Genomic DNA, 26,421 nt, shown 5'->3' on the forward strand with positions numbered 1-26,421 from the left:
TTGAAAAAAAAAATTTAAAAAAAAGAAAACGCCCTTCCTTTTATGGCCGAATAATAGTCCACCGTATGGATAGATTATGTTTTGTTTATCCGTGCATCGGTCGATGGACACTTGGGTTGTGTCTTTTAGATATTGTGATGAGTGCTGTTTTGAACATGGGTGTACAGGTATCTGTTTGAGTCCCAGCTTTCTATTTTTGTGGGGTATATACCTAGGGATTGCTGGATCGTGGGGGTAATTCTGTGTTTAGCCTTTTGAGGAACGAGGCTAAATTTTACGTTATATTTTCTGTAACCCAGTATTTCCAGAAAGGTATCATTTCAACGTGTAATCAATCTAAAAATTATTGATGAGCAATTTTGCTTCATTTTCACGCGAAGTCTTTATGATGTGGTGTGCAGAGGGCGTAAGCTCTGTGTGGCTGGGGAAGCCATCCATCTTGTGGACCCGAGTGCCTTGTACACAGTGGGTGTGATGTATACACACAGCTACCTGCAGGGGGAACTGAATGACGGCTAAACAGCAGCAGCCGTGATAGTAACAAAATGATGGCCTACTGTGTGCAAGGCTCTTTATTTTCATAAAGTCTCAAAACAAGCCTATAAAGCAGATACTTTTTTTTAAACATGTATTCATCTTTGAGAGACAGAAGGAGACAGAGCAGGAGCGGGGGAAGGGGCAGAGAGAGAGAGAGGGAGACACAGAATCCGAAGCAGGCTCCGGGCTCCGAGCTGTCAGCACAGAACCCGACACGGGGCTCGAACCCACGAATCGCGAGATGGTGACCTGAGCCGAAGTCAGACGCTTAACCGTCTGAGCCCCCCGGGCGTCCCTAAAGTGCGTACTGTTATTATTTAGTTGCAGATGCGCAAACTGCCGTTCAGAGACATCAAGCGACGTACCTCAGGTCACACAGCTGGGATTCAAAGCTGGCTGGGTTCTGTTGTCCTGGGGCAAGGAGTTATCTCAGGAGGCACTAAATCTAGATGTCTTGGAGAAGCCCCATGGTGCCCATGGGTGGTGTCCGCCTTTGTTAACAGCGGTGGCGGAGGAAACGAAGGTTTACCCGACACCCGTTTCCTGGAGGCATCCGCATTTCTCTTTGCCTCTGGGTCAAGACTGTGAAGGTGACCTCAAAAGATATACCTCCCACCGCGCCAGGCTGCAAAGCCCTCACAAGCACTGTCCCTGTAGAGCGAAATTGGGAGAGAGAGGAAGGCAGCTGCCCGCCCCGCTGGATCCACGTGGCGAGGGAGAAGACGGAAGGATTGGGGAAAGCTGTTCTCCAAGTCAGTTGCCCGGAGATAAAAATAAGGTGCTTTGCAGCGTGCAAGGTGATCTAATGTTGCTTTGAGCTCTCTCGAATTTGCCAACACAAGAGGTTATGAAGCTAACATCATGCCTGTCAATCAAAGGCGGGCCGAGCGCTGGAATTCGAGGAACCTCAGAGGTTATCTTTTCGAATGTGGCCTCTCCTGCTGTGGACGCTCTCCTGCCGTATCCCTCAGAGCTGATGGGAGCCAGACAGGCCTCCTAGCGTTACCCCCTTCCCCTTCCTCAGAGGCCCCTGGGGCAGCCCGTTCTTCTGCAGGGATAAGGACATCTTCCCACCTGCTTTCTTTGGTCCCACCAGACCTTTATCTCTCAAGACTTTATCCACCCAGGGCAACCCCAGGCTTGAAAGGAATTTCGGCTCTGACAAGGCATTTCCCACCTCCTTTGTTTCCTGCATTCAGGATGGGTGATACCAATAATAGTATCTGTCATGGCCGTTAAGATTTATGAGTGTTCAGCAATTGATTCATGTCACAAATATTCATTGAGGCAACATGTCATTTATGCATCATGACAAAATATCTATATTTATTAATTTTTCCCCAGATTCGTGGAGATGTAATTGACCAATAACAGTGTATAGGTTTAAAGTGTACGATGTGATGATTTGATATACACATATGTCGTAAAAAAAAAAAAAAATCTGTGTTTGTTTATTGCCAGGCACTGTGTTAGATGCTGGGCACTACAGTGGTAAGAAAGTCTGGGCCTCTGCCTTCTGAGAACGTGTATTTTAGCAGGGAAGACAGATGGTAAGCAAATAGACAGATAATTCCCATCAATCCTCATCATTCTTGGAGTCCATATTTGCAAATTCTCCTTGTTGCAAATACAATGTATTTGTATCTCCCAAATCCATATTTGTGTGGTGAAAAATTTGAGTCCCGTGCTGCTCACATCCTCAGCTGAGGTCCAAGGAGGCAACACTGTCTGCTTTGCTCTTACAGTGGTTTGCAAACAAGAGTGCTTTCTGAGGTCTTAAATTTAGCGCCACTTTTCCCACAGTTCTTGTGGTTTTTTTCTGTTGGGGTTTTCAGTGTTTAAAATGACCCCTGAGCAGAGGACTGATGTGCTGTCTCATGTTCCTGAGCACAAGAAAGCTGCGAGCTGCCTTATGGAGAAAAATACGTTGTTACAGAAGCTTTGCTCAAGCTCCCTATCACAAGCCATGGTGCTGTTGGCCATGAGTTCAGTGTTAATGAATCAACTATCTATACTTAATAAGGTGTCTTTAAACAGAAACCCACATTAAAGGAGATGACATATGGATCAGGTGACAAAAGTGGGGCAGAGGCTGGTGGGAACCTAATCTTGTGTTTCCACGAGGAACAACGGTTCAGTGTTTGCAGCATCCCTGTAGAATAACGAAATTTGACTGTATAACTGCGAATAATGTAAATTGACTGTATAACAAAATAATTCCACTGAGTGGTGAGGGTTTGAGGAAATGGAGGAGGAGGAGGAGGACGACGACAGGCAAGGAGGGTGGAGGTGGTGAATAATGATGATGAGGGCTCAGCACAGTGGGAAGGCAGGCAGGGCCATGCCCGAGGCCGCGTGGATCCCAGCAGTCGTGGTGTTGGTCTAGCGCACTGTGCAACCTACTCCGCTCACTGTCCACGTTGGGCTGTTGCGGGCTGCAGTGTGATGCTGACAGTCACTGGGGTTTAGAACCATGGTTCCAACAAGACTGCAGTACCCAATGTCAGACCCCATTACTACCAACAGCGTGGATGTTAAAGATGGTGCCCTGAGTGCTGCTTCTATCCTTGAGCCCCTAGATCTGGACTCGTGTGAATTTGGGCTTCTGTCAGTTCTTCCAGGGCTTGCTGCTCACGGCTCTATCAAACGTCCTAACCGCGAGATGCTCTGGGATGTGTTTTATTGCAAAATTCCCTGTGTAGATGCTAACTGTGAAATTAACCAGGAAGCCTCGCTTTCAGTTTCAAATGTCCAACAGGTGGTCGCAGTTGTTCTCTTCAATCTGGAGACAGGAAGCAGCCCGGTCACAATTTTAATTGTTCTTGACAATGAAAACACTTAAATATTGTCAAAGAGTATTTACACAGTGGAGGCGAAACACCGTGGGGTTTGGAGCAGGATAGACCTGAAACTTTTTAGATGGGTGGACACGGGGAAGGTCCCTGCTCTTCTCCAAGACTCAGTTTCAACTTCTGAAAAATGGGGCTGATAACCTGTATCCGCCCAGGGGGCTGTGAGGATCAATTCAGAAACGCCGTATATCATTGTCATGGAGCAGCCAAGGTAACATACTCTGGGGTCAGACTGCCAGAGTTTAGATCTTGGCCTTGGGCAAGCGTTTCAACTTTTCCAAGCTCTGATCTCCTCACCAGCCTCACAGGGTTGTTAACGAGAATTAAATGTAACGAGGCATGAGGTTAAGAGGGTGTGTGGCCACAGTGAGCACTCAGGGAACGTTAGCTATGGGGTCACTATGAAAAGTGCTTTCTTAAATGCTCACTGGGATGGCAATCGTCACCACCATCGTCATCATCATTGAAGACAAATCACAAGTCGGCTAGGATGTGTAGAAGTCAGAACCCTTGGGGCGCCTGGGTGGCTCAGTGGGTTGAGCATCCGACTTCAGCTCAGGTCATGATCTCACAGTTCGTGGGTTCGAGCCCCGCAATGGGCTCTGTGCTGACAGCTCAGAGCCTGGAGTCTGCTTACGATTCTCTCTCTCTCTGTCCCTCCCCTGTTTGTGTGCAGGCTCGCTCGCTCTCAAAAATAAATAAACACAAAGAAAAAGAAATCAGAACCTTGTAATTGCCGGTGGGAATGTGAAATGGTGCTTGCTGCTATAGAAAAAGTTCAGTGGTTTCTCAGAAGGTTAAAACGTCGAAATACGACAGGACCCAGCGGTTCCACTCCTGGATATATACCCCCAAAGAGTTAAAAACTAGGTGTTTGAACAAATAACTTGTATGCAAACATTCATAGCAGCACTGTTCATAATAGCCACAGGTGGAAACAGCTTAAGTGTCCGTCTGCTGATGACCGGATAAACAGTATGTGGTATAGCCAGACAATGGAGTATTATTATTCAGCTGCGAGAACGAATGGAGATTCTGAGACACCTACTACACCATGGATGAAAACATTTATTCAAAGTGAAAGAAGCCAGTTACCTAAGACCACATATTCTATGATTCCATTTACATGAAACATCCAGAATAGGTAAATCCAGAGAGACAGAAAACAGGTGGGTGGTGGCCAGGGGCTGGGAAGAGGTGGGGGAAGGAGCTTCATGGGTACGGGAGTCTCTTTTGGGGAGATGAAAATTTTTTTGGAATTGATAGAGGCAACATTGCAAATGCACCAGATGCCGCTGGATTCTACGCTTTGAAATGGTCGATGTGAGTTGCACCTCTGTGTTTAAAATTTAGCAAATAGAGAAGAAACTTCATTAGAACGGGAAAGCTTCCCTGAAGTTAGTAACTGAAAGGCTCATCTCTCTGGATGTTTCGGTGGGTAATCAAGTCGCAAATGCTGTATCGAGCAGGGTGTGAGAGGCATTACTGGGTCAGAGTCCAAGCTCCCTGCCCCGTCTATGCTCCCAGATAACTTGCCCAGACTGGGGTCCGTGCATTTGTTTGCTCCTACGTGGGGACACTGGGGTGGGGGTGGGGGGCAACAGTGCCCGGTGGGACCCACGGCTTGGCTAGACGCCGAGCTCTTTAATGAGATCTTAGATTAAGATTCTTGCCAGTGTTGAATTGCTTTGGCAACTGTGTGTTTTTCATTTGTCCTTATTTGCTTCTTTTTGCAATTGCTTCCAGAAACGCAAACATTCTCCCTGGGCTTCAGGTTTCGCTTTTTCAGGACTTGTGGCTAACACGGGTGTCATCTTTGACTTTTGGAGGGTCAGACAGCATTGCTTCTGGTGCTGATCTAGAAGGTCTGTGTAAAAACGGTTCAGCCTTTCCAGGGCCTTCTGGATAGTTCTCTCATTTCCAGAGGGTGTCAGGAGGCTCCCTGGAAGGTTGTGATGGTGACGGGTATAGACCTGGACTGGAAACCACACTCCATCACTTACTAGCTGTGTGATCTGGGGTAACTCAGCCTCTCAGATAATTGCCACTTCCTTCACTGTGAAATGGAGACAGTGGCAGAAGTTTCCTCCCAGGGTCTTACGAGGATGATGTGAAGGTGTTCATATAAAATGCTTAGAACACTATCTGACACATAGCGTTCAATAAATAGTAACTGTCATCAGTGTCAGTAACAGCTGTTGTTACTTTTTCTCTTTACCAATGACTCCAGTGAAATATTTTCTTTTTTTAACTCTTTAAAGTATACTTATTTATTTTGAAAGAGACAGAGACAGCGTGAGCAGGGAAGGGGCAGAGAGAGAGGGAGAAAGAGAGAATCCCAAGCAGTCTCCACGCTGTCAGCGACGAGCCCGACGCGGGGCTTGAACTCATGAAACCATGAGATCGTGACCTGAGCTGAAACCGAGAGTTGATTGCTTAACCGACTGAGCCACCCAGGCAGCGCGCGCCCCTCCAGTGAAACATTTTCAACTACTTCTAAAAGTTCTGTTTCTTGCTGCAAAGTTATGAGGATTAAAGTAAAAACTTTTTTGTTGTTCCTCCAGTGACTTCAATCTAATATTTTCAGCCAACATCTGAAAGCTGTGTTTCTTGTTAGGAAGTTGTAAGGATTAAACTAACAAGTGCTTTGAAATAGTCACGAAAATTACAAGTAGTGTTGAGGCTGGAATAGCAGACTTTTTCCAGTTCTGCTTCTGAAGGGCTAAAGCACATATGCATTCTGATGCCGGCTCTGAAATTCAGACAAGTTCTAAGTCACACGTTTGCCTGTTTATAAAATTTTAATGGGAAGGGACAAAGAAGTTAGACACTTGCCTAGACCTTCTGAAATCATTTTCTTCCTTGAGAATGGCTTTTATTTCTGCTAGTCCCTTATCGGAGAATGTCAAAAGAAAAACCCTTACACCTTGAAATGTCTTTAATCAATCCTCAGACCTTTCATTTCTTAAAACCTATTCCCTTCTCCCCGCCCATTTCAAGACTTGAAATAAAACGATTTTCCAGAAACGGATGACAAGATAGCAAGAGCCACGATTAATAACCCCCGGAGCACCTTGGTACCACACCTTCCCTATTTAAAATGAAAAATTACCTTTTTCCCTCAGACTTTATTAAAAAGAGGATCAAAGGAGAGAGGGGAAGAGTTGATATAATACAGCCCATCAGTGAACACACTTCTGAAGCTGCAGCAGAGAGAAGCCGCATCCCTGTCAATCGAGCAGCTGGCAATTTGGATAATGAAATGAGGCACTTGGCTTCTTCATTCCCAAACTTCTGATTTTGAAATGCAGGGGTGGAGAGGAAGAGTAATTGATGGAGAGGAGAATTTGGTAGGGGTAAAGCTTGCTTGCTCTCTTCTCATCTTTCTGACTTAAAACAACTTTAGGGCAGGGATTCTTGGGGGCAACTCGGTGCTTTCTTGAACCTGGTGGAGGGGGTGTGTGTGTGTGTGTGTGTGTGTGTGTGTGTGTGTGTTTGGAGGAACTCTTAAGCTTCGGGGGAAGGTGGGTCCCAGCACAATTGCAGGATGCCATGTGACAAAGAGGGAAGAGAAGGTGTAGGTTTATTATCCACTATGGGACATTAGCCACATCCTAGCACTCATCCAGAGCTCATTTATTTTCTTTTCAATTTTTTTTTTAAATTTTTTTATTTTTTTTTTTTTTTGGGGGGGGGGGGAGACAGAACACAAGGGGGGGAGGGGAGACCGAGAGGGAGACACAGAATCTGAGGAAGCAGGCTCCAGGCTCTGAGCTGTCAGCACAGGACCCGATGCGGGGCTCAGACTCACGAACTGCGAGATCGTGACCTGAGCCAAAGTCAGACGTTTAACCAACTGAGCCCCCCAGGTGCCCCCCGGAGCTCATTTATAAAATGGGTCAATAACACCTACCTTACAGGGCAGGTAAGATGAGCACTGAACCCCCTGAGTCTGGCCGGTGCCCTCCAAATGCTAACTTTTATATCCTAACTCCCCAGCCTATAGTCAGTGAATGTCCCTGGCTCCTGGCTGAGGACTGTATTCATTCATTTCTTAGGGCTGCCATAACAAAGCCACCCAAAGTAGGTGCTTGAAAACAGCAGAAACAAGGGTGCCCGGGTGGCTCAGTCAGTTAAGCATCCGACTCTTAGGTTTGGCTCAGGTCGTGATCTCACCCTTTGTGAGTTCGAGCCCTGCACCAGGCATGGACACTGACAGTGTGGAGCCTGTTTGGGATCCTCTGTCTCCCTCTCTTTCTGCCCCTCCCCCTGCTCATGCTATCTCTGTCTCTCTCAAAATAAATAAATAACACCAGCAGAAATATATTTCCTCACAGTTCTGGGGGCTCCAAGTTTAAAATCAGGGTATGGGCAGGGTCGTGCTCCCTTGGAAGTCTCTGGGGGGAGAATCGGCTCCCCACCCCTCTCCTAGCTTCTGGGGGTTGCTGGTAATCTTTGGCGTTCCTTGGTTTGTATCTTCACCTCTTTAATCTGTGCCTCTGTCTTCACATGGTGTCTCCTTTGTGTCGTTTTCTTTTAAAAAAATTTTTTTTAACGTTTATTTATTTTTGAGAAGAGAGAGAGCACGAGCAGGGGAGGAGGGAGAAAGAGAGAGACACATAATCTGAAGCAGGCTCCAGGCTCCAAGCTGTCAGCACAGAGCCTGATGCGGGGCTCGAACTCCAGACCGTGAGATCATGACCTGAGCTCAAGTCGGACGCTTAACCGACTGAGCCACCCAGGTACCCCTGTGTCCTTTTCGTATAAGGCCAGCAATCATTGCCTTTATGGACCCCCAACCCAGTGTTACTTCATCTTAACTTGATTACATCTGCAGAGAACTTCTTAGCAAAGAAGGTCACACTCACGGGTACTGAGGGTTAGGGCTTCAACGTGTCTTTTTGGTGGCTACAGTTTAACTACCATAAGGACTCATTGGCTTTGGCTTCATGGATTTGTTTTCTGTAGGGCAGGGTCAGGGATATAGCCACCGGATGCAAGTTTATTTATATGCTTATTTTATTTAATCCTCTCCAGCGGCGTCTTATGAAATGTATGGTTTTACTCCCATATTACGTAAACATTTATGCAACATTGGCTGGGTGCCAGAGATTACGCTAAATGGTCTACTTGCGTTGTCTTTATCATCTTCAGAGCAAGCCTAGGGGAAAAGCTCCGCCGTGATTCCTCTTGTACAGTTGAAGAAGCAGAGTCATGGCAAGGCAAGGTCAGAGCAAGTTAACTTCTAAGCATCGTGTTGCAAAGTTGAGGTGTTCTGCTTCCTTGCTTGGTGTTTGTTTAGAATTAATTCTTGTTCTTTCCATTCCGAAAGCCAGTCTTCCAAACATAGAGCTGTCTCTCTGTCTTCTGAGGGAGCCAGGGAGTGGGGCGATGTGCCCATTACCTCCCATCCCTGACCTGTAATTCAGGGCCATGGAATGTCTGCTCTGGAGACTCGGGGATCCGGTGGGAGAGGAGACAGAGGGAGAACATGATTCAATCATATCATGTCTTTGTTAAAAAAAAAAAAAAAAATCTAAGATGAGCCTGACTTCTGGACAGACCCAGGAGGTTTTACAATCTCATGCTCCATTTTTCTCAGTCTAGAAAAATAACTTCTTCCTGAGGAGCGGTCTTAGGACTCCCAGGGAGCAGAAGGGGTGGCAGGAAGTTCTGTAACATCCCAGGCATCTCCCCTTGATGTCCTGCAGGAAACTTAGGCTCCGCCTGTGTGACCCTGAGCTCGCCACCTCCTTTTTGCAGTTTCCCTCTCCTTTACCTCCTGTTGCTGTGATCAGTGCCACCAGCCATCATGTGTCCCAGGCTGGAAATCAGGAGGCCAGCCTTGGTGTAGTGACATGTTTAAAGATGTGGACTCCAACCCCAGCTGTCTTCCTTCTAGCTGTGTGGTCTTGAACAAGTCACTTAACCTCTCTGTGCCTCAGTTTTCTCACCTGTAAAATGGAGTGATCTTTGCTTACTACCTAGAATTGTTGTGTAGCTATATAATTCTTTTACATGTAAATTGCACAACAGTGTCAAAAATGCAGTATGTTTCCAATAAAGGTTAGCTATTTTTTCTCCTCTGCTTGTGCCCATTCAATCCATGTCTCTTCTTCTCCCAACCCTGCCCCAGGTCCTTATCATCTCCCATCTAGATAGATGCCTTCAGTGGCCTCAGGCTGGGCTTGCTGCTACCTCTGATCTGTCCAGTGCTTTCTCCATACTCTGGCCCATATAGCTTTCCTAACGCTCATCTGATCGTGTCCCTTCCCTCCCCTTCCCCGATCATGTCCTGTTGAGCCACAAGAATGGATGCCTACACATGAAAAGATGCTCATCATCACTCATCATCAGGGAAATGCAAATCGAAACCACAACGGGATATCACCTCACACTTGTCAGGATGGCTAAAATCAACACACGCAAGAAACAACAGCTGGATGGCGAGGATGTGAAGAAAGGGGAACCCTCATGCACTGTTGGTAGGAATGCAAACTGGTGCAGCCACTTTGGAAAACAGTACGGAGGTTCCTCAAAAAGTTAAAAATAGAACTGCCCTACAATGCCGCAGTCACACTACTGGGTATTTATCCAAAGAATACAAAAACACGAATTCAGAGGAATTATATGCGCCCCTCTGTTTATAACAGCATTATTTACAATAGCCAAGATATGGAAGCAGCCCAAGTGTCCAAGGATTGATGAATGGATGAGGGAGATGTGGTATATATACAATGAAATACTCAGCCATAAAAAAAGAATGAAAGCTTGCCATTTGCAGCAACATGGATGGCGCTAGAGAGTATAATGCTAAGTGACATAAGAGAAAGACAAGTGCCATGTGATTTCACTCATATGTGGAATTGAAGAAACAAAATAAATGAACAAGGGAAACAGAGAGAGAGAAGCCAAGTAAGAGACTCTAAATTATCTAGAACAAACTGATGGTTACCAGAGGGGAGGTGGGTGGGGGGATGGGGGAACTAGGTGATGGGATTAAGAAGCACACTTGTCATGATGAGCACGGGGTGACGTATGGAACTGCTGAATCACTATATTGTACACCTGAGCCTAATACAACACCGTGTGTTAACTATACTGGAATTAGAGAAACAAACTATGGATGGCCACACAGCCGTGCCCCCGGGTCTCTGGGACAGCTTTAATCGCAGAGGGACAGGACCATCCCACTGGGCTCCAGCAGGACTTGATGGCAAATGGACCCCATTGGGCTATGTGATTTTTAAGCCACATGATCGGGGAAGCACCAGCCCCTGCCGGGGTGTGATCAGGGGCTGGGATATAACAGTGATATGACGGGCAGAACTTTGACTTCCAGCCCCAGACTACTTCTCAACATTTGTCTGTTGGGAAAGCCAGCCCTTCCCTTGGCATGAGCAGGGATTTGGGGGCCCAGGTCTTGTGGATCTAGCCGAATGGCCAGGAAGGAACTTGGCTTCGATCGTTTATGGTTGGGGGAAGTTCCAGCCCCTCCCTTGGCATGAGCGTAGGGCTGAAGTCTGGGCCTTGGGCTCACAGCTGCGTGGTGTGGCGGACCAGAGCGTTAGCCTCCTCTGTTCCCCAGTTTGACGGCTGCTGCAGGTCTGAAGGAGCTCTGCAGGAGACCACCTTCCTTTGGGAGGCTAGCCGCAGGGGATCCCGTCATGTTGACCCCTCCCTCTCAATAGCCCCCTGCACTTAGGAGAGCAAGTCCCTGCATGGTCCTCCTTAGTCGTTATTTCCAGTCTTGGCTTGAGTTTCTTCCTCCCTCCAGAGAGCTCCAGCCACACTGAGCTGCTTTTCCTCCAAACCCATCATGTTTGACCATCTCCTGGCCTTGACCCTGCTGGTCTGTCTTGACCTTCCTTCCTCCACCCTGAACTCCATTCCTTTCCTAGCAAGTTCTCTTTCAACCTCAAGGTTTGGGTGTAGGTACCACGTCCTCTGGGATGCCTATCTCTACCCTTCCACCAGGAGCTGGGTCGCTCACCTGTGCTCCCACCTGCACTTCCTCTGACGTCAGATTCTCTGCCACATTGTGGGTACTTACTTATGTAATCGAGGTGAAGCTCACAGAACAATGGCCAGTCATAACCTGAGCTGAAGTCAGACGCTTAACCGAGCCACCTAGGCACCCTCAACAATGGCCATTGTAACGTGAATAATTCCATGGCATTTCATGCATTCAACCACCACCTCTCTCCAGTTCCCAAACATTTTTGTCACCCCAGGAGAAACCCTGGACCCATTAAACACTAGCTCCCCATTCTGCCTTCCCTCCAGCCCCTGGCAGCCACCAATCTGCTTTCTGTCTCTATAGATCTATCTGTTCTGGAGACTTCATACACGGGATCGTATGTAATGTGGCTTCTTACACATAGCATAATGTGTTTGAGGTCCATCCAAACTGTAGCACCTGCCAGCACTTTATTTTTCACGGCTGAATAGCATTCCATTGCATGGGCATACCACATTTTGTGTATCCATTTGTCAGATCAGTGGACATTTGGGTTGTTTCTACCTTTTGCCTGTTGCACTTCATGCTGCTGTGAACATTCACATACAAGCGTTCAGGTGTCTGCTTTCACTGCCTTTGGGTCTGTACCTGGGCGTGGAATTAGAGCGATTATTTCATTATCGGTCTTCCTGCCAGACCATGAGCATCCTGAGGGCAGGGGAAAGACAGACCCCCCACCCCAGGGGCTGGCACAGTGAGTACCCGAGGAGCAAATCGGATGAGTCGCAGGCATCCAGAATAGACGTCTCCAGCACCCTCAACCATCTGCCCATTGGCCTGCCTCATGTGGTGGTCCAGGCTCTGTGCTGATGACGCGACTCATTTTATCTCGTTAACTCACTCCTCACTCACTCTGATACTTGCTTGTGTCCACTGTCCCTCCTCACCCTGGTCTGTCTGAAGTAGTCCCCCAGCACATTTTTGTGGCCGCGCCCACTTTCTTTTCCTCCATAGCACTTATTACCACTGGCTTACAGATGAGATATTTTATATGACATCTTATAGACAATGTATTATATATGTCATTTATTTGTTCATTCCCCCCTTTAATCTGTTTCCCCACTAAGAACATGTGCTCTGTTAGAGGACAGGGATCTTGGTCTTTTTAAATTCATCGGCCTATCACAGTGCCTAGAACAGTGGCTGGTATACGAGAGGCATTCCAATATTTATGAAATAGGGGCGCCTGGGTGGCTCAGTCAGTTAAGCTTCTGGCTTTGGCTCAGGTCATGATCTTGTGGTCCATGGGTTCGAGCCCCGCATCAGGCTCTGTGCTGACAGCTCAGAGCCTGGAGCCTGCTTCAGATTCTGTGTCTCCCTCTCTTTCTCTCTCTGCTTCTCCCCCGCTCATGCTCTGTCTCTCTCTCAAAAACAAAATTTTAAAAATAAACTTAAAAAAATATTTGTGAAATACTCAGATGAACGAATGCATTTAATCCTTACTGTACAAGGGAACCATGATCATTCTCATTTTACAGACCCCAACACTGAGGCTCAAGGAGGTCACAGAGCTGGTCCTTGGTGGCACCAGAGTTCTAAACCAGATCTCTCAGAGTCCCAATCCCATATTTTTGTCCATTTCCCTGGAGGCGGGGGAAAGAGCTCTAGCAAGAACGCCCACAGTACTTTTCTGTGGCCTTAGAATGCAGTGTATGATTCAGACAATTTAAAAAATAGATTTATTCTCTTAAACATATTTTATTTAGGTGAATAGGACAATGAGTTTATATTTTCTGAGCAAATACATCAAGCCAGAGCTTTCCGGGTAACAGAGAAGCTGGTCTGGGCTTGACTCTGTCTGCCTCCAGCGCTCAGAGTTCTTCAGCCTCTCTGAGCGTCAGCTTCTGGAAGGTGCACAGGATGGTGGTAACATCTGTGGCACAACACGTCTCCACACAAGTGCACACTCTTTAAAGGGGAGGTAACAACTTAGCACCACGGTGTTGAGAATCACAATACGAGTAGCTGACATTTATGGAGTTCCTGCCATGTGTCAGGTGCTGTCCTGTGCTATCACATATGTCCTCATACTATTCTCCGGAGGCAGGTCCTACTGTCCCATTTCGCAGGTGATAAAGCTGACTCAGAGAGGTTAGGCGAGTGCCCCAGGGCCGCACAGCCAGACATAGGGCCAAGTCGTAAGACTCCAGAGCTGGCTGTCTTAGTCACTGGGCTAATAGTATTTATGTCTGAATTTCGAGATTTACGCACCACCATAGTGTTGGTGACTTTGGTAGAATGTTCTGGCAAAGTCTGGGAGAAGGGAAAAGGGAGAGCCATGTCAGAAATGAGTCCTTGCTCTGGTATCTATTCCCATCTGGCTCATCCATGATGGCCTAGGGCCTTCGGTGAATGCGGATCCCAGCCCTCTGTGTCGATGCCCCAGGGTCCTGGTTGTTGAGGTGGCCCAGGCCCTGGGTTTGAATCCCAGCTGCCAGTCCCCATCTCTAGTGTGACCTCAGTACATCTTCGTCTCTGCACATCTATGACCTTATCTACAAAGTAGAGATCAAAATGGCCCTCTGCCCACAGAGTTACGAATATTAAATAAGATGTAAAGCAGTCCTAATATTACAAGTGAAGAAAGCAGAGACGAACCATTAAACAAGATCTTACAGCACTTCTTAAAAAAATATGCACAGCAAACCATCTGGCAGGCTCCACAGCCAAACGTTAATAGGGATGATGGCTGGGCTGTAGACCAACATTGCCTTTTTCCTTATCTGAATTTCCTAATTTTTCTATAATGAATATATAATAACAAAATGGGTAGTTTTAATTAAAAATGGGGCAGTGAGTCAGTCTTCACGAAAGCACTTTGCAAACTGTCAAATGTTCTATAAATCAGCTCTTGTTATGGTCCTTATAGTAATTATTCTCGTTATTGCTAGTTGGCCACGAGCTGGAATTTATTTCTGCCCCTAATCTCCTCCTTGGCCCGTGATGGGGGGGCCACTCGATCGCCTTCTGCCAGGTCCTGCTTTTGCATGCAGCGGTCCCCACTGGTTTCTCTTTTCGCAGCCACCACCCACGTGGGGACCAGCGACACCTCTCGCCTGGAGCCCTGCAAAACCTTTCATGGGCTCTCCTTGTCCAAGCAGGATCTTCGAGAAAGGAACCTCCCATCAGAACTCTCAATGGCTTCCCACTGAACTTGGCATATAACCCACACTGCATTTTGGTGCACAGTCCTGGTGGTCTGTCCCTCACCTGTCCCTTCAGCCTCTCCTTGAGCCACCCACCCTATTGTTGCCACACCTTGGGCACACTGCCTTCGAGAAGGCACCCCGAAAAGGGACCTAGGAAAGTGCCTGCCCTAATGTAGATAGGAGTCCACTTAGCATGGAGTCTGTGCATATAGACCACATTGATATTTACCCTTTCAGTATGGCGGAGGAGTGAGAAAATGTTAATGCACAATTGGAATTTTTATTTTTATTTTTTGGTTTAACTTATACCAGGGCTGAAAATCCCAAGCTGCATTCAGACAGTGGGGATTTTTTTTAACGCCTCCATTCTTTCCCTAATAAACGGCTGTAGGACTTAAAAAAAAAAAGCTCCTTCCTACCTGTATGCTCTTTCCTTGGCTGTTGGTGATCCCTTTCTTGTCCTCGATGCCAGCTTAAATGCGGCTTCCTTAGGGAGCTGAATGCTCTACCTAAAGCCAGCCCCACCCCCAACCCTTTTACTGTTAGTTTTTTTCAGTTGAAATTTGTATTGAGCTAATTGTAGATTGCCATGCAGTTGTAAACAATAACACAGAGTCATCCTGATGCTAAAACAAATACCACAGACTGGGTGGCTTAACCAACAGACATTATTTCTTACCGTTCTAGAGGCTGGACGTCCAAGATCAAGGTGCTGGCAGATGTTTTCTTGTGGAGGGTCTTCTTCCTGGCTGATAGACAGCCACTTTTGTGGTCTCACACGGCCCTTCCTTCCTCGGACTTCCTGTCTCCCCATCTCCTTATAAGGGCTCCACCTTCACCACCTCTCTTAACCCAGTTACCTCCCAAAGGCCCCACCTCCAAAGGCCATCACTGTAGGGGGTTAGGATGTCAATGTCAGGGTTTTGGAGGGACACAAACATTCAGCCTGCAACAGATCCCTTGTCGAGTTTGCTCAGTTTCTCCCAATTGGTAATTTTTGGTAAAATTGTAGTGCCATGTCACAGCCAGGTTATTGACATTGATGCAACCTCCTGATCTTGTCCGGGTCTCCCCAGTTTTATGTGTACTCGTGTGTGTGTGTGTGTGTGTGTGTGTGTGTGTGTGTGTGTGTGTATTTAGTTCTATGCAACTTTATCACCTGTGTGGGATCACGTGTCCTTCACCACGGTGAAGATACTGGACAGTTCCAATGCTCTAAGGGTCCCTTGTGTGTGCCCCTCCTGCCTGTGTCCTCCAGCCCTAAACCCTGGCAACCACCAATCTATCCTCCATTTCTAAAATGTGGTCATTTCAAAAATGGAATATGAATGGGATCTTCTGGGATTGGCTTTCTCTGCTCAGCGCAGTTGTCTGGAAAGTCACCCGGGTTGCTGCATGCTCAGTAGTTCATTCCGTTTTGTGGCTGAGTCGTGTTCTGCAGTGGGCAGGAACCACAGCTTGGTAACCATTCACCATTACTAATTCTCTTATCACACCCATTCTGGTTGTCTCTGCTCCCAGCACTCATCACCCTCTGAAATCCTTTCATGACTGTGTTTTCTGGTCTATTGTGTCTCTCCTTAAGTGGAATATTAAACCTAGGGTACCAGAGAGCCTGGACTGGGTGTGGTCTGCTGTGCCTTTCTGGAGCATAGTGCCTGGTGCATTCACAAAGCGTTGGATGATGGGACACCTGGGTGGCTCAGTGGTTAAGCGTCCGACTTTGGTTCAGGTCATGATCTCATGGTTTGTGGGTTCGAGCCCTGCATCAGGCTCTCTGCTGTCAGCACAGAGCCTGGAGCGTGCTTCAGATTCTGAGTCTCCGTCCCTCTCTGCCCCTCCTCCACTTGTGCTCTGTGTCTGTCTCTCAAAAATAAACATTAAAAGAAAGAAAGAAAAAGAAAGAAAGAAAGCAAGAAAGCAAGAAAGAAAGTGTTGGATGAGGGTTTGACGAGCACACAGCCACAGCAGATCTGGGAGAAGTTGGTGCAGTGTCTGAGAAAGAGGTCAGGGCAAATTTGACTTTTGCAGAATTCCTGTATCTCATATAGGGGCTAGCTGTTAAAATTGCTACGTAAGGGAAAGGTTATCCTCGAAAATCCTATCAATCATCCTGAAACTGCTGGAATTAAGATCCTTGGAAATTCAAAAGCGAGAATTCACTCCTTTGCTTTTCTGGATATTTGACTTGTGGGCTCCACAACTATAGGAGAGCAGGTGGGCAAGGCTGTTGAGTGGGGGTCATAGTGAGAGAGTCAGCAAAGGGATTTCATTCTCTGGAGGAGCCAAAGGGGGATGGATTTATGTAAATGTGTGTGCAGTATAGTATGAACACGGTGTGGTGTTCATACACAGCGCAGTGTATATAGGATGTAATGTGCATAGGCTGTAAGGTCTATAAGGCGTAGCATGCACGCACAGTGTGGTGTGGATACAGCGTCACGTGCACATGCTGTAACGTGCATTCGCTGTAACGTGAATACGCCGTATGATACGTTCACGGTAATGTGCATGTGTAAAGTACGTTCTCTGTAACGTGCATACGCCGTAAGGTACGTTCGCTGGAACGTGCATACGCCGGAACGTGCATACGCCGGAATGTGCACGTGCTGTAACTTGCCAGGCTTTCTCAAGGCTTATCTGCTGTCTCTCTGCTCCTTTATTCCAACTCAGGAGGCAACCTTTCCAAACAAGACTGGACCATCCAGTGGCCCACCACGGAGACGGGGAAGGAGAACAACCCCGTGTGCCCCCCGGAGCCCACGCCGTGGATCCGCACCCACCTCTCTCAGAGCCCCAGGGTCCAGACCAAGTGCGTCCAGCACTACTGTCACGCCAGCCCCTTGCCCGGGGCCCCCGTGTACACCCATGTGGACAGGCTTACCGTGGACCCCTACCCGGGCCTGTGCCCGCCACCGCCGCTGGAGTCAGGCCACCGTTCCCTGCCCCCGTCGCCCCGGCAGCGGCACGCGGTCCGCACCCCGCCGCGCACCCCTAATATCGTCACCACCGTCACCCCTCCCGGCACACCACCCATGAGGAGGAGGAACAAGCTGAAGCCTCCGGGGACCCCGCCGCCCTCCTCCCGGAAACTGATCCACTTGATTCCAGGTTTCACCGCTCTGCATCGGAGCAAGTCCCACGAATTCCAGCTGGGTCACCGTGTAGACGAGGCCCACACACCCAAGTAAGTGTGTTTGGTGGGTGCCCTGGGGCCGCTGAGCCCCGGGGCTTCTGGGGGCTGCTTCATGGCCCCAGGACCGTGCCAGGTTAGGGGAGCTTCGAATGTGCTTGTGTTTCTCTTCTTTACTTGAATGAAAGGTGGCTTTTCACGGAGGGCCCGTGAGAAGATGAATAGCATTTCCCAGAAGTGGCCCTTTAAAAACTTTTTATTTTCGTTTAAGGTTTTATTTTGTTTTTGAGAGAGAGCTACGTGGTGGTGCAGGCAGAGGAGGGGTAGAGAGAGAGAGAGAGAGAGGGAGAGAGAGTCTTAGGCTCCACGCTCGGTGCAGAGTCAGATTCAGGGCTCCATTTCATTACCCTGAGATCATGACCTGAACTGAAATCAAGAGTCCGGGGCTTAACCGACTGAGCCGCCCCGGTGCCCCAGAAATGACCCTTTTACAGTATGGGTCTTCCTCAGTTGGGGTCAGCAAACTGCAGCCTGGGGGCCAAATCTGCATTGATGGCAACACAGCCAGGACCGTTCCGGTGCGTGTGGTCTGTGGCTGGTTTGTGCTGCAAGGCTGAGTTGAGTGTGGTCTGCAAAGCCGAAACTGTTTGCCATCTGGCCCTTGACAGGGAAAGCTGGCCGGCCCCTGCGGAGTCTATCCCAGTGATGCTCCTAGAAATAGGCTGTGAGCTGCACACCTACCCTTCCATTTTTCTAGTATTGCATTAAAAAGAGTAAAAAGAAACAAGTGATGTTTTTAAAAAAAAATTTTTTTTTTAAATATTTATTTTTGAGACAGGAAGAGACAGCATGAACGGGGGAGGGTCAGAGAGAGAGGGAGACACAGAATCTGAAACAGGCTCCAGGCTCTGAGCTGTCAGCACAGAGCCCGATGCGGGGCTCGACCTCACAGACCGCGAGATCACGACCTGAGCCGAAGTTGGACGCTCAACCGACGGAGCCACCCAGGTGCCCCAAAGCAAGTGATGTTTTTATAATAGGTGTCATTTAACTCAATATATCAAAATATTACCACGTCAACATAGAATCACTGTAAGATGATAACACGGAAATGTTTTGCATTCTCCTTTCCATGCAAAGTCTTCGACATCCAGTGTGTGTTTTGCACCCACAGCTCCTCTCAGTCCAGACTCCCTGCATTCTAAGTGTGCAATGGCCCCTTAGGGCAAGTGGCTGCTGTGCCGGGCAGCATGTGTACGGGATGCGCTCGGTGCTTACAGTGAAAAGGCACGTCCAGGTCGGGGTGGGTCAGAGAGTAGAACCAGACTATCGGAGCAGAGGTCTTGGTACAGAAGCTTAGAGTCAGCCTACAGGCAACCGGGGGAGAAAATCATGAAAGTGGGTACCGTGTGCACCCGGCTCTGGTTTGGGGAGGATCTTGCTGCTGGCAGGGTGACATGGTGTCTGTAGCTACATACTGGCTGCTAGGAGGGGACGGGAAGCTCTCTGCAGGGCCCCTCAGAGGCTGACTGTGGCCAGGTGCCTTGCAGTCTTTGGAGGTTCTCAGTGTCTTTTTTTTTTTTTTTTTAATTTTTTAATGTTTATTTATTTTTGAGAAAGAGAATGCGAGTAGGTTAGGTGCAGAGAGAGAGGGAGACACAGAATTGGAAGCAGGCTCCAGGCTCCGAGCTGTCAGCACAGAGCCTGACGCGGGACTCGAACCCACAAACCGTGAGATCATGATCTGAGCCGAAGTCAGACGCTCAACTGACTGATCCACCCAGGCACCCCGGTTCTCAGTGTCTTAAAAATGGGAAAACATGCTAAGCAGGCTTACGAAAGTGGGTAGCATGTTTTAAAAATTTACACTGGACAAAATCGCCATGAAGGCATAGAAGATAAAATGATAGTTTGTGATCTTGCCGGGAGATACCATAAGGAGTCTGAATCTGGCACCTGGTGTATGTAAGAGCCCCGCATCCCTGCTCCGGGATCCCTGCAGCTAGGATGTGGGGGGGCAGTGGGGAGAGTTTCCTCGCATTCCTAGTATGTGGAGGCCCATGTGAGGGCTGAGACCAGCCACAGACACCATAGAGTGTCCTGGGAGGAGCCAAAGGCAAGCAGGGCTGGCCCGGACTTCTGTAGGAAGCAAAGTGCAGAGGCCCTGACTGAATCTGACCTTCACTTTGGCTTCTTGTGACATTGCAAGGGCTCTCAGGGATTTCCTGACCCCCACTCCCTAGCTGTGCCCGTTTGCCTTTGACTCGGGCATTTATCCAGGGCTGGCTCTCCAGCCTGGGCAGGTATGCAGAAGGACTCAGGGGGCCTGTCCCAGTCTCAGACCCTCTCCCTTCCTCCTGTCTTAAGCAATAGAGAACCCACATGCCTGTGAAATGTTGCTTTTTTGACATGGTCCCAGGACTCTCTTGGACTCCCACCTGACCACTTCCTGTTGCCCTCAGCCACCCCTTTGGGGGTTCAGAGCGGCACCTGCCTCTGAGCGTCTTCACCGATTGAGCCAGTGTTTTGTGAGTGCTCATCGCTGTATGCAGGTGGATGTAAGACATTGGTTATCAGTTGCATCCTGCTATAAATGTAAAAATTCGTGTCTCTTAGAATTAATGAAATGTGGTTTGTTCTAGGTTCTGGGCTAGTCGGTGGGGGTATAATGGGAAGCAAAAAAAAGACATAGCCTTGGCCTCTTGAAGTCTGACATTAATCAAATAACCACACAGAAGTATTATGAAATTGTGTCCAGTGCTTATGCACAGTGTTACGGGCTATAAAGATGCAGGGCAGGACACCATCAGAGCTCATGACCAGACAGAGCTGATCGAGTTTGAACTGGCAGGGGGGTGGAGGGGGGGAGGACTAGGGAGGGTCTGGTCAGGGCGAGTTCCCAGAAGTGATAATTTAGACTGAAGGCTAAGACGCAGCTAAGATAGTGAAGGGGTAGAGGTGGAGGGTATTCTAACCGAGAGGCGGGAGGGGGCACGATACATTTGAGGAATTGACAGAAGGTGACAGAAGGCGTCTGTGGCTACGGGACCGAGGCATGTGATGCAGGAGGCGACTCGAGTTAGGCAGGAGGCAGCACTATTCACAACAGCCCCAAGGTGGCAGCAGCCTAGGTGCCCATGGGCGGATGAGTGGAGAAACAAAATGTGGCCTCTCTACCCGGTGGAATATTATTCAGCCGTCAAAAGGAATGAAATTGTGACACATGCTTCGATGTGGATGCATCTCAAACACGGTATGCTAAGTAGGAGAAGCCAGTCACAAAAGGAAAAGTAGAAGGGTGGGTGCCGGGGGCTGGGGGAGGGGAACGGGGAGTTCGTGTTTACTGGGAGTTTGTGTTTACTGGGTACAGAGTTGCAGTTTCGGAAATGAAAAGGTTCTGGAGATGGATGGTGATGATGGTCACACAAAATGTGAATGTACCTAATGCCGCTGAAACTGTAGCCTTAGAAATGGCTAAAATGGTAAATTTTATGTTATATATATTTTATTTTTTTTTTAATTTTTTTTTTCAACGTTTATTTGTTTTTGGGACAGAGAGAGACAGAGCATGAACGGGGGAGGGGCAGAGAGAGAGGGAGACACAGAATCGGAAACAGGCTCCAGGCTCTGAGCCATCAGCCCAGAGCCTGACGCGGGGCTCGAACCCACAGACTGCGAGATCGTGACCTGGCTGAAGTCGGACGCTTAACCGACTGCGCCACCCAGGCGCCCCCGTTATATATATTTTACAGTAACAACGACAAAAAATTAGGCAGGAAGCGTGCTCTGTCTCTTTCTCTCAATGTAAATAAACATTAAAAAAAAGTCGGGGGGAGGTGCCTGGGTGGCTCAGCCGGTCAACTGTCTGACTTCAGCTGAGGTCATGATCTTACAGCTCGTGGGTTTGAGCCCCTCATTGGGCTCTGTGCTGACAGCTCAGAGCCTGGAGCCTATTTCGGATTCTGTGTCTCCCTCTCTCTCTCTGCCCCTCCCCCACTCATGCGCGCGCGCGCGCGCGCTCTCTCTCTCTCTCTCTCTCTCTCTCTCAAATATAAATAAACGTTAAAAAAATTAAAATTAGGCAGGAAAGCTAGAGGTTGGCATACTTTTTCTGTAAGGGGCCAGATAGTGAATATTTCAGGCTGTGCGGGCCATGTGGTATGGTAGCAAAAGCAGCCATAGGCAATAGGTAAATACATGGACATGGTGATGTTTCAATAAAACTTTATTTGTCAAAATAGCCGCCTGGCTGGGTTTGGCGTCCCAGGCTATAGTTTGCCCTGTCAGAAGCCATGCTGTAGACAGTGATTCTTCTCCCTTGATAAGGCACTGGAAGGTCTTTAAGTGATTTTGGTGGAAGGCACGATCATATATGACGGTCACTCGTAGTCTGAAGCTGTGGTTTCTCCCAACTGTGCATCTTCCTCCCCTCTCCCTGTGCTCTTTGGACACATGATCTTTGCTCTACGTTGAACAGGTGAAGTGAGAGAGGCTGACCTTTGGGGGTTTTCTCCAGCTGTCTTGAGCTTTAGTTGACATATAACATTATGTACATTTAAGGTGTGCAAGGTGATGATCTAACACACATAGGTATTGTGAAATGATACCACAATTAGGTTTTGTTAACACATCCATCACCTCACCTCACATAATTTTTTTTTTTGTGATGAGAACATTTAAGATTTGTTCTCTCAACAACTTTCAAGTATATACTACGGTGTTGCTAACTACAGTCACTAGGCTGTGCACTAGGTCCCCAGAACTTATTCACCTTCCAATGAGAAGTTTTTATCCTTTGGCCAGTGTTTCCCCATTTCCGTCACCCCTAACTTCTGGGAGCCACATTCAACTCTGTTTCTATGTTTGATGGTTTTAGATTCTACATGTAAGTGGTATCATGCAGTATTTGTCTTTCTCTGACTTATTTCACTCAGCATAATGCCCCCTCAAGGTCCATCCATGTTGTAATGGCAGGATTTCCTTCCTTCTTCAGGGCTGAATAATATTCCATTGTGCACACACACATGTGGGTATCATTTTCTTTATCCATTCATCTATTGATAGGCACTGAGGTTGCTTCCATGTCTTGGCTCCTGTGAATAATGCTGCTACAAACATGGGGGTGCAGGTATCTTTTCAAGATGGGAATTTTATTTCCTTTGGATACACACCTAGAAGTAGAATTACTGGATCATACTGGTAATTCCATTTTAATTATTTTGAGGAATCTCCATACTGTTTTCCATAGTGGTTGCAACAACTTACATTCCAACCAGCAGTGCACGAGGGTTCCCTTTTCTCCGTATCCCTACCAGAACTTACCATCTCTTGTCTTTTTTGATAATAGCCATTCTAATGGGTGTGAGGGGATGTCTCATTGCAGTTTTGATCTGCATTTTGCTGATGATTACTGACATTGTTGAGCACTTTTCATTAACCTGGTGGCCATTTGTATATCTTCTTTGGAAAAAAAATGTCTATTCAGGTTCTCTGCCCATTTAAAAATCAGGTGATGATGATGGTGATGATGATGATGATGATGATGATGATGATTTTTTGCTATTGAGTTGTAAGAGTTTCTTCTTTTATTTATTTTTATTTATCTTTTAAATATGAAACTTACTGTGAAATTGGTTTCCATTCAACACCCATGCCCAGTGCTCATCCCAACAGATGCCCTCCTCAATGCCCATCACCCACTTTCCCCTCCCTCCTACCCCCCATCAACCCTAAGTTTATTCTCAGTTTTTAAGAGTCTCTTATGGTTTGCCTCCTTTCCTCTCTGTAACTTTTTTCCCCCTTCCCTTCCCCCATGGTCTTCTGTTAAGTTTCTCAGGATCCACGTAAGACTGAAAACATATGATGAAAAACCACTAGCCAGTTTGATCAAAAAGAAAAAGGAAGGGACCCAAACACATAAAATCAAGAATGAAAGAGGAAAGATCACAACCAACACAGCAGAAATAAAAACAATAATAAGAGAATATCATGAGCAATTATATGCCAATGAAATGGGCAATCTGGAAGAAATGGACAAATTCCTAGAAACACATACACTACCAAAACTGGGACAGGAAGAAATAAAAAAATTGAACAGACCCATAACCAGTAAGGAAATCAAATTAGTAATCAAAAATCTGCCAAAAAACAATAGTCCAGGGCCACGTGGCTTTCCGGGGGAGTTCTACCAAACATTTAAGGAAGAGTTAACACCTATTCTCTTTAAGGTGTTCCAAAAAACAGAAATGGAAGGAAAACTTCCAAACTCTTTCTGTGAAGCCAGCATTACCTTGATTCCAAAACCAGACAGAGACCCCACTAGAAAGGAGAACTAGAGACCAGTTTCCCTGATGAACATGGATGCAAAAATCCTCAACAAGGTATTAGCCAACTGGATCCAACAATACATTAAAAAAATTATTCACCAGGACCAAGTGGGATTTATACCTGGGATGCAGGGCTGGTTCAATATCTGCAAAACAACGTGATTTATCACATCAATAAAAGAAAGGACAAGAACCATATGATACTCTCAATAGATGCAGAGAAAGCATTTGACAAAATACAGCATCCTTTCTTGATAAAAACCCTTAAGAAAGTAGGGATAGAAGGAGCATACCTCGAGATCATAAAAGCCATATATGAATGACCAAACGCTAATATCATCCTCAATGGGGAAAAACTGAGAGCTTTCCCCCTATGGTCAGGAACAAGACAGGGATGTCCACTCTCACCACTGTTATTCAACATAGTATTGGAAGTCTTAGTCTCTGCAATTAGACAACACAAAGAAATAAAAGGCATCCAAATTGGCCAGGAGAGGTCAAACTTTCACTCTTTGCAGATGACATGATACTCTATATGGAAAACCCAAAAGATTCCACCAAAAAACTTCTAGAATTGATTCAGGAATTCAGCAAAGTTGCAGGATATAAAATCAATACACAGAAATTGGTTGCATTCCTATACACCAACAATGAAGAGACAGAGAAATCAAGGAATCGATCCCATTTACAGTTGCACCAAAAACCATAAAATACCTAGGAATAAATCTAACCAAAGAGGTGAAAAATCTATACACTGAAGACTATAGAAAGCTTATGAAAGAAATTGAAGGAGACACAAAAAAATGGAAAAAGATTCCATGCCCCTGGATAGGAAGAACAAATATTGTTAACATGTCGATACTACCCAAAGCAGTCTACATATTCAATGCAATCCCTATCAAGATAACACCAGCATTCTTCACAGATCTAGAACAAATAATCCTAAAAATTGTATGGAACCAGAAAAGACCCCGAATAGTGAAAACCAAAGCAGGAGGCATCACAATCCCAGACTTCAACCTATACTACAAAGTTGTAACCATCAAGACAGTATGGTACTGGCACAAGAACAGACACTCAGATCAATGGAACAGAACAGAGAATCCAGAAATGGACCCACAAACATATGGCCAACTAATCTTTGACAAAGCAGGAAAGAATATCCAATGGAATCAAGACAGTCTCTTCAGCAAGTAGTGCTGGGAAAACTGGACAGCGACATGCAGAAGAATGAACCTGGACCACTTTCTTGCACCATACACAAAAATAAACTCAAAATGGGTGAAAGACCTAAATGTAAGACATGAAGCCATCAAAATCCTAGAGAACAAAGCAGGCAAAAACCTCTTTGATCTTGGCTGCAGCAACTTCTTACTCAACACGTCTCCAGAGGCAAGGGAAACAAAAGCAAAAATCAACTACGGGGACCTCATCAAAATAAAAAGCTTCTGCACAGTGAAGGAAACAATCTGCAAAACTAAAAGGCAACTGACAGAATGGGAGGAGATATTTGCAAATGATATATTAGATAAAGGGTTAGTATCCCAAATCTATAAAGAACTTAGCAAACTCAACAACCAAAAAACAAATAATCCAGTGAAGAAATGGGTAAAAGACATGAATAGACACTTCTCCAAAGAAGACATCCAGATGGCCAACCGACACATGAAAAAGTGCTCAACATCACTCATCATCAGGGAAATACAAATCAAAACCACAATGAGATACCACCTCACACCTGTCAGGATGGCTAACATTAACAACTCAGACAACAACAGATGTTGGCAAGGATGTGGAGAAAGAGGATCTCTTTTACATTGTTGGTGGGAATGCAAGCTGGTACAGCCAGTCTGGAAAACAGTATGGAGGTTCCTCAAAAAACTAAAAATAGAACTACCCTACAACCCAGCAACTGCACTACTAGGCATTTATCCCACAGGATACAGGTGTGCTGTTTTAAAGGGACACATGCACCCACATGTTTATAGCAGCACTATCAACAATAGCCAAAGTATGGAAAGAGCCCAAATGTCCATCGATGGATGAATGGATAAAGAAGATGTGGTATATATACACAATGGAGTATTACTCGGCAATCAAAAAGAATGAAATCTTTCCATTTGCAACTATGTGGATGGAACTGGAGGGTATTATGCTAAGTGAAATTAGAGAAAGACAAAAATCATATGACTCCACTCCTTTGAGGACTTTAAGAAACAAAACAGATGAACATAAGGGAAGGGAAACAAAAATAATATAAAAACAGGGAGGGGGACAAAACAGAAGAGACTCATAAATATGGAGAACAAACTGAGTGTTGCTGGAGGGGTTGTGGGAGGGGGGATGGGCTAAATGGGTAAGGGGCACTAAGGAATCTACTGAAATCATTGTTGCACTATATGCT

At 46.7% G+C, this 26,421-nt stretch overlaps 1 protein-coding gene across 3 annotated transcripts in view; it reads left to right on the plus strand.

Moving 5' to 3' along the window:
- The window catches only part of KSR2 (kinase suppressor of ras 2), a 436,616-nt gene that overhangs the window by 156,425 nt on the left and 253,770 nt on the right, over nt 1–26,421 (plus strand). For all 3 annotated transcript variants that reach the window (XM_040443767.1, XM_040443769.1, XM_040443768.1), the window contains exon 4: nt 17,232–17,745. In XM_040443767.1, coding sequence (XP_040299701.1) covers nt 17,232–17,745 — 514 coding nt within the window. The remainder of the gene's footprint in view (nt 1–17,231; nt 17,746–26,421) is intronic.

This window comes from Herpailurus yagouaroundi, unplaced genomic scaffold (assembly GCF_014898765.1).
Source record: "Herpailurus yagouaroundi ecotype Mexico unplaced genomic scaffold, PumYag 191, whole genome shotgun sequence".
NCBI classification, from domain to species: Eukaryota; Metazoa; Chordata; class Mammalia; order Carnivora; family Felidae; genus Herpailurus; species Herpailurus yagouaroundi.